The following is a 12,938-nucleotide window of genomic DNA, read 5'->3' as shown; positions in this document are numbered from 1 at the left end:
CTGGTGCATGATTTTACTCCTAGAGGTCACCTTACTCACTTTTTTTATTGCTCTTATTTGAAATCGTTCAGTCATTTACTGTAGTTACTACATGCTCTTACTGGACTTTACTCGTATAAGCAATTTGTTTTCTAGAATTTAACTGCTCAGTCAAACTCTCTCATATGTAATCTACTGTATTTATCTTGCTCTCATTCGAACTTGATCATATTTGCCACTGATTTTTGTACTTTACAACTGCTCTTATCTGTAATGTGATATTGTGCAATGCGATATTCTACAATGTACTCTGTACTGTAATATTTTTAAGTGATGTTTTGTAACTAAGTTGCCCTGGACAAAGGCATCTGTAATAATAATAACTATAACTATTCTGACTGGGAAAGAGATGAGATGAAAGAAAGATGAAAGAAAGACAAACTTAAATAATAACTATTCTGGATCAAAAACACCTGCACTGATCACCTACTGACTGTACAGTTGCCTGCTGTGTAGTAAGGGTTTTCTGTACACACAGGTTTAAACCATTTAAATCTGGTGTTCTTTTGACCATGGTAACCAGACTCTCTCATTAAATTACTTTAACTTCATTTCTTTTCATCCGCATTGGGATTTCCCCACTGGAAAATCTCTTTTCCAGTGGGGAAAACATTTGTACAACAAAAGCTGTCTAAATCACAAGTCATCAAAGTCTGATTGAAGCCTAGCAGACAAACAGATGTAGAGAAGAAGAACCTGCATGGATGCACGCAGAGAAGTGTGTGACAAAACAAGTCATTTTGTGTGGCGAATCCATCTGTCTATGAGATTCCAATTTCAACACAGGATCAGAAATGTGTCACACCAGCATAAATCTCCACTCCCACCCCGCACACTCTTTACTACACAGCTCCTGTTCTATTGAAAAACACTGCACAATGCATTACTTTCACTGCCAGCAATTATCCAACAGGTGTACACACTGTGAATCAACTGAGCATTCAACCCACACATATGGGATTGCAGTTGTGGTGGATTCTATAAGAGCATGTAAATTACTGTGTATAAAACATATTACACTTTTGTGAAGCTTTAAAACAAAATCATTTTGTTGGATCTCTGTCTCTCCTGGGCCTAGATTAAAAGGACTACGGTGTTGCCATACATTTGATTACAGTATACTAATGGCAGATCCATCATGTTTTAATTCTTAGACTTAGACAAATGTATGTCACTTTTCTAAATTAGTATGTGTGCTATCAAAATCTGCACTCATTACTTATTGTACAAAAACAGGTATCTATACAAGTGCCTAACACAGCCACTTGCAAACATGCTTTACATTACAGAAAACCAAGACAGAAGATTAACTACAGGTTTAAATGGAAATGTTATATTAAATGTTTATCCTCTTATACATTGGCTGTGAATGCTGCTTATTAAAGTATGGAAAGCTATATAAAGTGCACAAATCCCTGCACTTGTATCTGCCTGGTCCTGCTAGGATGAATATCCTCAATTTCAAACAGGCTGGACTCACGATTCCTTTAAGCTAGAAAGGGTGCAGTATTTAATTGAAGAGGTTTATAAAAGGTTTTTTTCAGCATGCATTTTACTCACAGCTCCTCTCAAATCTGGGACTTGAATCAAAATCCAAAAATCAGCAGTAGCAACAGATGGATGGCTTTCCTAAATACCAAGAGCACAGCTCTCCCATGTGCTGCGTTTGATGGAGCACATCCAGCTCATCCTCAAACAAGCAGAACACTTTGGCATATACCATTCTGGTTGAGGACTTTCACCCGTCACACACTATCTTTAACATCACCAAATATTCAAAAGATCTTGCATTTATTTACATATTTTACATGGTTTTTTTCCACTATATTAAATGTTTAAGTGGTGTTTAACCACTTCAGCTCCAGGACATATGCAGATACTTCAAAAGACAGAGCACCTGCAGAACCATGGCCGTACCTTCGTCAGCTTGGTCTGTCAGTGTGCATGCTGTCAGTGTGCATGTTTTGCTCTCCGGGGAGTTGGGGGTTTGTCTGGTGTCGTTTTTATTCAGATCACATTTTACACAAACATCCCTTCCATCTGTGATTGCACTGAGAAGAATGGTGAATCACTGGCGATCTAAATTTGCATTATGTTACTTTCATTTGCAGTATTACTTGTTTACTTTTATTTTACAGTAGTTTAAATTGCTTCCTATTATTGCAAACAAACTATGTCAACATACAAGACTGATTCAGACGTCGGAAGTAAAGAGTGATGCGTGATCAGGGGATTTTGAAGGTTAATTGTGAAAATGATGAAGATGTGGGGATGAAACCATCCTTTGATTTTGGAGTTACAGCAATAGAGCACCACACCCCACTGTTCATCTCTGCATGCTTTCAAAGTGTTCACACTTTGTGCTGCTTTAGAGTGAGTCAGAATCTCATGGGACAGAAAAAAAAGGCAAGCACATCATTCTAAAATGCCTCGCTTAAACAGTGGCCAACTTGCTGGAAATGTTGTGTAGTGATTTTTATATTATTTTTTGTTGCAAAAGCCTACACAACGTATTCTTTACTCCTGGGATATTTTTCTAATTTAACGTGTTACATATTGTAACATCTTTCTGAAAAATAAAAGGAGCTACAGGGAGGGTTTGTAATCCAATACACTGGGGAGAGCTCAGAAGTCACTTCTAAAACTAAAGGACAAATAACTAATGCATTTTTTCCCTTTTTTCAGTTTGTCTGGTTTGTCTTTACCTTGGCTGCTATATAATTATCACATAAGCAGTATAAGCAAATTTCCTATTCTGACACACAAGGACTGCTTCAGGAGGTAATCAAACAGTGGGAACACAAGGCTTGTGTTGAGTGTTTTATTTGAGTTTGAGAAGATACATAAGAGATGCAAGTTATTGATGGGCCCGGCCAGTAAAAAATATGACAAGAACTATAACCCTCCAAAAAAAAAAAAAAAACACACATGTTAACCTTAACATCACCGTACAGAGTACATCATGCAAGTTATACAAGGCTTACAAAAAATTGAGAAATACTACTGTAAATTATTGTAATTCACAAAAACAAAACACTCACAAAATCACACTTCTTTTTACTGAATGATTTAGACTTCAGCATTTTATATTTTAAAGGTTGAAGAAAAAAAAGGATAGCAATTTTTTTTTTTTTTTACGTTAACGTTAAAAACACACCCTAAAGTTGTACAATGTTTGTTATACTACGACAGTATGTATTATTCAATTATTAAGAGTATTAGAATGTAATATGACAAATTAAACTCATATGAATTGCCCAGTAACTAATTTATGTTGGATCCTCTGAAGTACGTGCATGTGCTGCCAATTTGAATAGAAAAACAATGTGGTTTGAAAGCTATTTAAAATTCTCTAAAAACATTGATTTTAAATGTAATTTAAAGCTATATATATATATATAGATAGATAGAGAGATAGAGAGATAGATATAGCTTGATTTTCATTTTATATTAAATGTGTTTTTCAAAAGTGTATCCTATGACCATTTACCGAAAAACTTTATCAAAATAACACCAAGAAAGATTCAACAACGTTTTTGTTTACATTTTTACTACTCTGCAACTATCAAAACACAGAACGCTGTGTAGTATCCAATAATTCATTAATTATTTAAAGTGAGTTAAACCTCAAATGCAATTTGCACAAACACAGTAATGGGGAGTGTCAGATTGTGCGTATGTTTCTTTGTACCTATGTGAGCGATAGTCATGACGCCCACCCACCATGTTTCACAGAGAAGCTGTCCGGCAGTATTCACAGTGGACGCAAGATTCAGACACTCTACTTCTTTTAATTAAATGAACATTCTGTGGTAAATTCCTCTTGATATGTCTGACTGCAATTTTTTGTTTGATTTGTGACTATTTTAATAACTGAGAAGAAACCAAGTAAACGTGGGATTGATAATGGTCGTTCTTGTAGCGCAGATTTCCGCAGTTCTGCACAGAACGGCAGAGATGTCCGTTTTTCAAGGAGTGCTGTGTGACATCACTCAACGCCACCCACAGAAATCTGTGCAGATTCTGCATGGCCCATTTTTCTACTGTGGCCCCATAGGCCTTACCTAGAATTCCGTCCCAATTTGAAATGTCATCTGAACGATCTACCGGCCCAGCAGTACTGAAGATCAACAGGTGTCCTCCATTCCCTCCATCTAGCCAATCACCTCTTTACCCCATTTAGTCCTAGCCTTCACAGCACAGACTGGACTGCCATCTGTGCAATAGTCATTTTATTATAAAACACTGAGACCATCAAACCTAATATTCTGGGAGGATAAAACAAAATGTGTTTATTTTCATACAACATTTATACATACACGTTCCCAAGAATCTGACAGCAAGCAGCTTCATTCAAACAAGTTAAATGCTGCCTGGAGCACCGCATGTCATTATCAGCATTAGTTTTAATACAAACACCTTGTAAACCAGGTGTTTGTTATTATTTGTTTCTATTAATGTAACAGCTGTTTTACACTTACATTTCTGGCAGGGAAATGATCACAGTGCAACATATAAATTGTGTTTCAGGCATTGGAGGTTTCTGTCTATCTTATTTATCAGCGATCAACAGTCGCAATGTACGACAAGTCTTTACATGTAATCATGTTCCCCTTCAGCCCCGCAACCAATTCTGTGTGAGCTAAACAATCCTTACCATGTGACCCGACTCGCTGCTTTTTTTGTTTTTAAATGCAGAATACAATGGGCATGACGAAAATGCAACCCATTATACTAGTAATAGCTTGGGCACACCCACCATTTTAAAATTTCCTTCAAAAACATGATGCATTATCTAAACCAATTTCATGTCATTAGAATAAAACGCATTCAGTACAACCTCGCTTATCCACACAAAAGGAATCTGTGTTGACTCTCTTTTGTACTTTTTGAAACTGATGTTTCTGCCCCCAGAAACATATCTGTGCAAAAGACTGCTAGTTACATATCAGTGAATTTTAAGAAACCTGAAGCATCACATATGAAAATGTAATCAACTGAATGAAGTCAGCCTCACAGCACAGCTTCTTCAATCTGGTTGTTACCGAGCATCCTTGCTTGCTTTTCAGCTTCCTGGCAAGAATGAAATGGCTTTAATGCACACTACTGGTGATACCGGGCAATCAAATACAATGCAAGTACCCGAATGCTTAGGGTTAGACTATATAGTGCCAATATTTACAACATTTTCAAATGAATGTTCAAGTTTCTCCGACTAGAGAATCTGTAAAGCATATCAGTTACATGGATGAGTAACACTACAGAGAGCCAACACAATTTCTCTACAAGAATATGAACTAATTAATGCAACAATAATAATCTAAGAATCAGTGGGAAACTAATAGTTTTCAGTTAGTTTTAAGGTATGTGGCAATTACAAGGTAGTAGGGGGCACTGATCACACTGTGGCATGTAGGGACAATGGGGGAGAGTAGGGCTGTCAGTTAGCCTCCAAATAGCAATCGATTAATTGGGCACACATAAACGAATATTTCGAATAAATATCGATGATTGTACCACCCACATACATTTTCGCTCCATTCCTTTCCCCCTTTTTTTGTTTTAATGTTAACGTTATTGAATATTGTTAAATATTCATTATATAACAGTTCATTTCGAAACTCCAAAGAAGCGCAAACTACATAGTCAGTTTCTTCAATGTGCACAATTTATTTACAGGCTGTTTGCCAGGAATACAAGCCTGTCATCCTGCTCTGGATTCAAGGCAGCGCGGTTTTTTGTTTGTTTACATCAAACACAGAGGGGTGTAGTTACAAAGCATTTACAAAACTGATTCGCTGGTAGGATGGGACTAGCAAATCGGATGCTAGTTAACATGAGCAGGAGAAGAGCACTGCCTGTCTGGCAGAAATACTGTAAATAGCAAGGAGTTCGGTGCAGTTTTGTTGATAAACTTAAATAATGTTATTAACTATGCGTGTTAAATATTTTATTATTGAATCGATTATTCAGTACTCCATTAGTGCAAGATCAACAAGTAGAAATTGACTTTTGGAGCATCAAGGCCCCTGCAATACAAGACAAGAAATTGTGTGTGGAATTGTTTTTTTGCCCTTTTCCATTTTTTTCAGGACTGTTTGTTCATGCGAGGGTGAGACCCTCACTGTAATAATGAACTGCCTGTTATTCTGTTTATTATTGTTATTCTACAGGCGATTGAGCCGTGGTTTTATTATGTATCGTGCATGCTGTTGATCAAGTGTGCTCGATATGACAGTGTATTGCTGTATTTAGATTAGGGTGCTTCCCTTAATGAAGTTGACGTAGTTAGACATGTAGAACAAGGGTTTGTTATAGCCATGTATACGGTTATCTTCCAGTAGAAGGGGTAATGCAAATTCAGTTTTTACTGGTAATAGTGACTGACTGAAGAATAATAATGACAACAAGTAAACAATATAATACTCATGTCTGACATTTATTCATGAAGGTTAAGCAAATATGTATTGAGAAGAAACATGTTTAACGTCAAATAAATGAATGTTATATTGTAAAAGCATGAATGTTTATTTTTGGTGAAAAATGTTTATTGAATAATTAATCCTGTTAGGAGTAGGCAGGGCTGGGGATTATAAAATGCTGCGTCTTTCTTTAGGCGAGAGCAGTATTAGGTCAGTCGTGATCTTGTCTGGTGAATGTCAGTCAGTGTATTTACAACCTGCTAGTCAGTTGCAATTTGTGTGCAGTATCCAGTGACCAAATAAATCTTTATACACTGCCAAGTGACTGTTTAATGCGTTCTAAAGACACTATGTTCCTGAGAGAATAATGCGACTGTGGATGAGGGCAAGCGCCACAATCACCCAGTTACAGACAGTCCACAATGCACTTTTCAGGTGAACTCGGCTCGTTTATATGGTGTGTGAACCGGATGTTTACAATGTATTGCTCTGGTTTTTAATATACACCATGTTTCAGATTCTTACATATTGCTGTGGAAGAAAGCAATGGGGCAGCACGTTGCTAATGTAATTAATGATTGAATGCCTACAGTAGGAGAATAATGCAGTTTAAGCAATTCTGCACGGTTCTCCCATTGTCAACAAACAAAGCAATTTAAGAGAAGACAATATATTTTACTATTTTTGTGAGTTTCGTCCAGTGCGGATTGGATTTTGTCGTCCGACCAAATTTCTGTCAGAGCTTCAGTTTACCCCACTGTCCAGATTTCCTCAATGAAAAACGGGGACTTTTTTCTGTTCAATTCACCTACGCAGTAGTAACTCTGAAGCCATTACAATAACAGTATATAATAAACACAATAGTTTAAAATTTAAACATGAGGTGAATTTATTGCAGATCATATTATTTATATTGTCAGTCAAAACATGTTAAATGTACAAAAAAACAGATTTAAAAGAAAAAGGATCAGGGATTACCATTTAAATGTGTTATACACAATCAGAATGATTTAAACTAATAATCCATATAATTGTTTATTTTATTTTTGAATGGCACTAAATCAGCCTCATACATTACTCTGCTATTAACTTGTACAGTACACTGACACTACAATTTTGTACTTCACACAAAAATAAAATATTAACAATTTATGTTTCCGACCTGCACAACCAATTGAGGCTGAAACTGTGACAAAACCATTTTTCACGAGATGTCTGGTAACCCTAATGTAGTTCCCATTAGTGCAGACCAAACCCTCTAAAAACGGATCCAGTGTGAACACACCCTACAAAAGTGCATTTAAATATATATAATACTTGTGCTGAAAAGATATAACACTTGTGTTGACTATATGGCAATATAAATAATATGAGTTATGATCTGCAATAAATTCACCCGATGTTTAATTTAAACTTATTGTGTTATATGTTATTTTAAAGGCTTCAGAGTTGCTACTGCGACAGTGATTTTAAAAAAAAATCCCAGTTTTTCACTGTAGAAATTTGGACAGTGAGAGAAACTGAAGCTCTGACAGAAATTTAGTCAGACACCAAAATCCAAGCAGAAATGGCCAAAATTCATAAAAATGGTAACATATTGTCTTTTCATAAATTACTGTTTGATGTGGACAGTAAGAGAACCTGTAGGGAATTGCGTAAAGTGCATTACTCTCTTACTGCAGGCATTTCTTACCCACTGCTTTCTTCCACAGCACTATGTAAGAATCTAAAACATGTTATATTAAAAAACTGGAGCAATACATCAACAGCTGCTATCTTTCAATATGCCTTGCAGGACATTGTAAACATCCGGTTAACACACCATATAAATGAACCGGGTTCACCTGAAAACTGCATTGTGAACACAAACGGACTCGATCCCTGTGCTCGCAGATAAGTTTGAACAGCAAGCACAGTGTTTCAAACGAAACAGACCCGGTGTGAATGCTGCCTAAATACACCAGTTTTTCATTCCAGAAATAGTGAATTTTGAATGAACAGTCATGGTCATTAGCTGTACAGTGCAGCAACTGAAGAACATTTCTAATGACAGAAGCAATAATCCCAGGAGTACTTATTTAACTTAGCTGAACAGCAAGAAACAATTTCAGAAAAAAAAAAAAAAGAACTTGGTGCCATTTTATCTGCAGCTTTCATACATGCGTCATCCAAAAAGGTAGATCATAAAACATGAATAAAACTAGTAGACACGTATTTAACTACACGTATATCAGTGGTACCATCAGTAATATTATTTGATAGTTTTCTACTGTTAAACAAAGTTTGCTACTTTTCCATAACTAAATATCCATAGACATTTTACAGTAACTTCACAAATGTACCCCTAATAAATAAAGTTTCTGAATACAAGTAAACGTGTTATAACAATTCAAACAACGCATAACTTTTTCATTTTTTATGTATTAGTGGAGTAAACAATACAAACAAGAACACTTTTTTCTATGTATGCGAATTAAACACAAACGGCACCCGTTTGTTCGATTCTATACAACACTGTCAAACACCGTGAATGATATATTTTTTGTTTCGATATTTTCAGCGGCAATCCGATGTGAACTTGCATTGTAATATTTAGAAACGAGTTTGAAACACAGCGCAAACAATGCTTTAAGTACTACCTTGCTTAAGTCCTAAACCTCGGTTTGCATAAATCCACATCAATGTTTCTCTATAGAAATTACATCGCAGGAAATATGATCCGCGTTGTCTGGCAAAAAAAAACCTTAACCCCAAATGGTTCATTTACGTCAACATATGTTACACATGGCATATCAATTTTCTTTTTCAAAATCACGACTGCAATACTGTTTCTGATCATTCGCTCTACTGTACACCCGAGCCCCCCCCCCGCCGCTGGTGTCCAAGTACTAACTTTACGGGAAAATAACGTCAAGGGTCTACCAGATGACAATATTTTTGCAATCCATAATTATTTGTAATATTTAAAGCATCATTTAGTTAATGATTTCGTGAAATCCAGTATCACATTCCGATAGACTCCGTACTGTTTCTAATATGGTTAACTTACAGTATAAATACTACCATAGTGTTTTTCAGACGTTCGAGCACAACAGTAAATTCATCTTGTTACATTGTAGGTCCCTGACTAGAGAATGATCTGAGCGCTGTCAAATGCCGGCACAGTCTGTAGACTTATTCACAATCACACACCAGAATGCAGACTCGACGAGCTGAGTGATCAATTCACCTAACCATTATTAATATTCAATACGAATGCGTACATCACATTTCTTACCTGTGCTGTGTTTATGTTGGCTAAACTTGCAAGTTGCATTTCTCCACACGTAGTTATATTTTGTTAACTTACCGTACACCCATGAAACCTATCAATTGCATATTTTGTTAACACTGCATACGGATCCATTTAAAATGCATAGATTTGACTGACAGCTACTATATTATTTTACTAAAATAAATAGTATGGTTGTACATCTTATATAGTATACCACTTGAATACATTCGGTAGCACAAACAAACACTGTACAAATATCACAGACTCAGAAACTAAAAAGTAGATTCAAAACGCCCTTACCTGTACTGTCTGAAGCAGAAAGAGCCGGGGAGTTCAGTTTCGGACGCTTCGGGGTAGGCGGGCCGTCCAGAAGGTTTTCAGCCATTATGAATGCTTAAGAGTTTTGGTTTTTCTTTTTCAACAAAAAACACCGAGAAATATAAATCTCACCCCCCCATAAAAAAATTAATCGTGTCGTTGACTTCGATTACCTTCGGCAGCAGATCTAAGCAACAAAAATCTCAAAAAGGTAGCAACAGCGCCCCGCCTCGCCACCGCCACTCACCCCATGATAACCCAACACCCGACCCCCACATTATTATCAGAAAAATAACCCAGATGAAAGATCATTAAAAAAATGTTTCGAAAACAAACAATGTCAATAATGAAAAAATGAATCCCTTTTGAAATATTTTCGGCTGTTTTTTTTTTTTTTTTTTTTTTTACAAAATAGCTAAATCTGCATATCTGAATTCGTTTTCAGACGTCAATTTAATTGTTTCAAAATCATTTTTTGCAAAGTTAAAAAACTGTATCGAGAGAAAAAATATTGTATTTGTCGATCTAGCTCCTTCCCCGCTGTCCCTCCGCCGGCGGCTCCAGGTAAACAATACTGCTAGGAGCGAAGATACGGAGACAAGCGGCGCTTTCTGAAGGGGTAATCAGGTATTTCTTACCTAATTACATTGCCCCAATCCCCGTTTTTTCGCACGAAATCCCTTCAAAATCATTTAACCTTTCAATTTTCGGCAGAATGGACCTGTTTAAACCAACTTCGGACGCTGCGATTTTCAATACAAATGAGTGCTCCCCCTGAAATCCTGACTCCAAGCCTCGACAAGATGGCGGCTGTTGATTCCTTCGATACAAAAAAGTTTTTTTTTTCTTTTTTCCAGATAGACTGGGAGGGGGAGGGGCCGCCCAATCACGCCCTACGCAACCCTAGTAACGTTGCGCCGTGCGTGACACGAATATAGTCGAAGAAACCCCTAGAGTCCGGAAATATACGAAGGTGAACAAGTGTTCTTAACTGAAACATCTCTGAAGAAGGTATACCTCTCTGGAAAAGTCATCTGCTCCGTGCTCTCTTTACTGAACAGATTTTAGAGTAGCAATTAACACATCATTACAACCTCTTCATCAAATACATTAGGACCTCACCCGTGCAGAGCATGAAGCCTGGGTGAGACAGGGCTATCCCTGTCCCTAAGATGTTCAATACCATGTCCACAGCTTCCCTTATTATGCAGTTGAACCTTTCCCTGTCATTATATTTTATTCTCATTGCAAAGTCTCTCAAGGTACAAACTCCAATCAAGCAACCCTCTACCATGCTGGTCTTAACAACTCAACCATAAAATATGAACACATCTTAAACATGATTTTGTCACTGTAATAAATATCTACTTTAAAAGTTTGAAACAATAATAGGTAGCTAGATATGTTTAAAATCTTCGGTCAACACATGACGCTGATGGACTCATATATCAATGTTCTATTTGGCCAAATACAGCACCTTGAAAAATGCCAAGTTCACTTATATTCCCAGTATGTGGATTCATTTAATTTAACAAATATCAACGCAAAATCTAACCAGATTCTATGAACCACAAATTGATATCCTCTAAAACCCATGCAAAGGACAGTTCATCCGGGTCAAACCACAATTCCATGAAAGTTTCTCAGTATATACAAAGATGAGAATGACATCATCCGAAGTGATCAAATTAGTTTGTCCAGTATATTATTTTCCTCAAAGTTTAGGTCTATTACCATGGACCGAACAGGTAATGGACAAAATGATAACAATAAAAAAAGAAAAAACCGAAACCCCGCCGTCTTATTCGAAATAAGAGAGCAAGTGTATAGCACCGTAGAGCTTGGAAGACTGAAACAACTCGACCAAAATACCAAACATGTATATCTCTTCAATGTATTGCGCCTAGAAAATTATACAATATATTATTATTATTATTATTATTATTATTATTATTAGTTCTGCAATTAGAGTTGTATCATTATCCACTTTCCAAAATGCTGGTATATAGGCTGGAACAGGTACGAAAATGATTGGTTTTAATTATTTTGCTGTGCTTGAAAAGTCGACATATCTACAAGGCTGGGAATGCTTTTCAGGGGATACTGTTCTGTTTTGGACAATATCCTCCAATAGTGTGCAAATAGAATATTTCACTTAATAACCTAAACGAACGAAACATAAATGGCGAGCTTTTGAATAAATAACCAACTGAATGTGTTGCACGACTCCCCTGTAAAATAACACACATAGGTCAATTTAACATTTAAAAATCGTCTATACTTAATGTAGAATTCTGTTTTACACGCACAATAACTATGGTGCACTAGGAACAACAATATGCACAACATTACCGTGTCAGACATAATCAATAGCCCTTAAATAATATAGTTTTATTCTCGAATCATATGCACAGCGACAGCTAAACTTACCAGCTGTCCCAAGGAAAGGCTCGTTAATGCATCCTTCTTGTCCGTCGTTGTTTCAAGTTTGAGTTGGAGGAGTTCAGAAAGAGCACTTTTTGCATTTCTATAACACCCTGATTGTTTTAACAAACTGAACCTCGGATCGCGTCCTATATACTTAATTGTTTATTTAGCAGTACCTAAACATGTATGGTTCTGTATTGTCATACAGCAGGACTGAAGTTGCTATTCCAGCCCAATAAATCGTGATCTATTGGCAATTTAATTAAAACTGTTAATCAGCAAATGCTTTGGAAAATATTTCGGTACACCTGCTCATAAAAACGAATGCAGATGAACAAAAACAGGATCTGTTTAAAAAACAGTAATATGCACATGAAAGATGACAACGATATGTCGAACTAATACCACATTGTTTCACAATTAAAAAGGTGTTCGTTTGAAATCATTTACCATTTTGG

General features: G+C 36.5%; 1 protein-coding gene across 5 annotated transcripts in view; it reads right to left on the bottom strand.

The window, feature by feature from the left end:
* Nucleotides 1–12,716, bottom strand: part of LOC117417994 (CREB-binding protein-like) — a 54,358-nt gene extending 41,642 nt beyond the window's left edge. Inside the window, exon 1 of one of the 5 annotated variants that reach the window (XM_059035621.1) lies at nucleotides 12,484–12,716. Coding sequence is in view for 4 of the 5 variants with exons in the window: in XM_034030473.3 (XP_033886364.3) it covers nucleotides 10,036–10,120 (85 nt within the window). In the remaining variant the exon portion in view is untranslated. Of the gene's footprint in view, nucleotides 1–10,035; nucleotides 11,855–12,483 lie in introns of those variants that run through there. The other 4 variants (XM_034030473.3, XM_034030471.3, XM_034030472.3 and 1 more) reach the window with 4 other exon arrangements.
* Between the last annotated feature and the right edge of the window lie 222 nt (nucleotides 12,717–12,938).

Source organism: Acipenser ruthenus, chromosome 13 (genome assembly GCF_902713425.1).
Source record: "Acipenser ruthenus chromosome 13, fAciRut3.2 maternal haplotype, whole genome shotgun sequence".
In the NCBI taxonomy this organism is placed as follows: domain Eukaryota; kingdom Metazoa; phylum Chordata; class Actinopteri; order Acipenseriformes; family Acipenseridae; genus Acipenser; species Acipenser ruthenus.
This window is presented reverse-complemented; position numbering and strand designations above follow the sequence as displayed.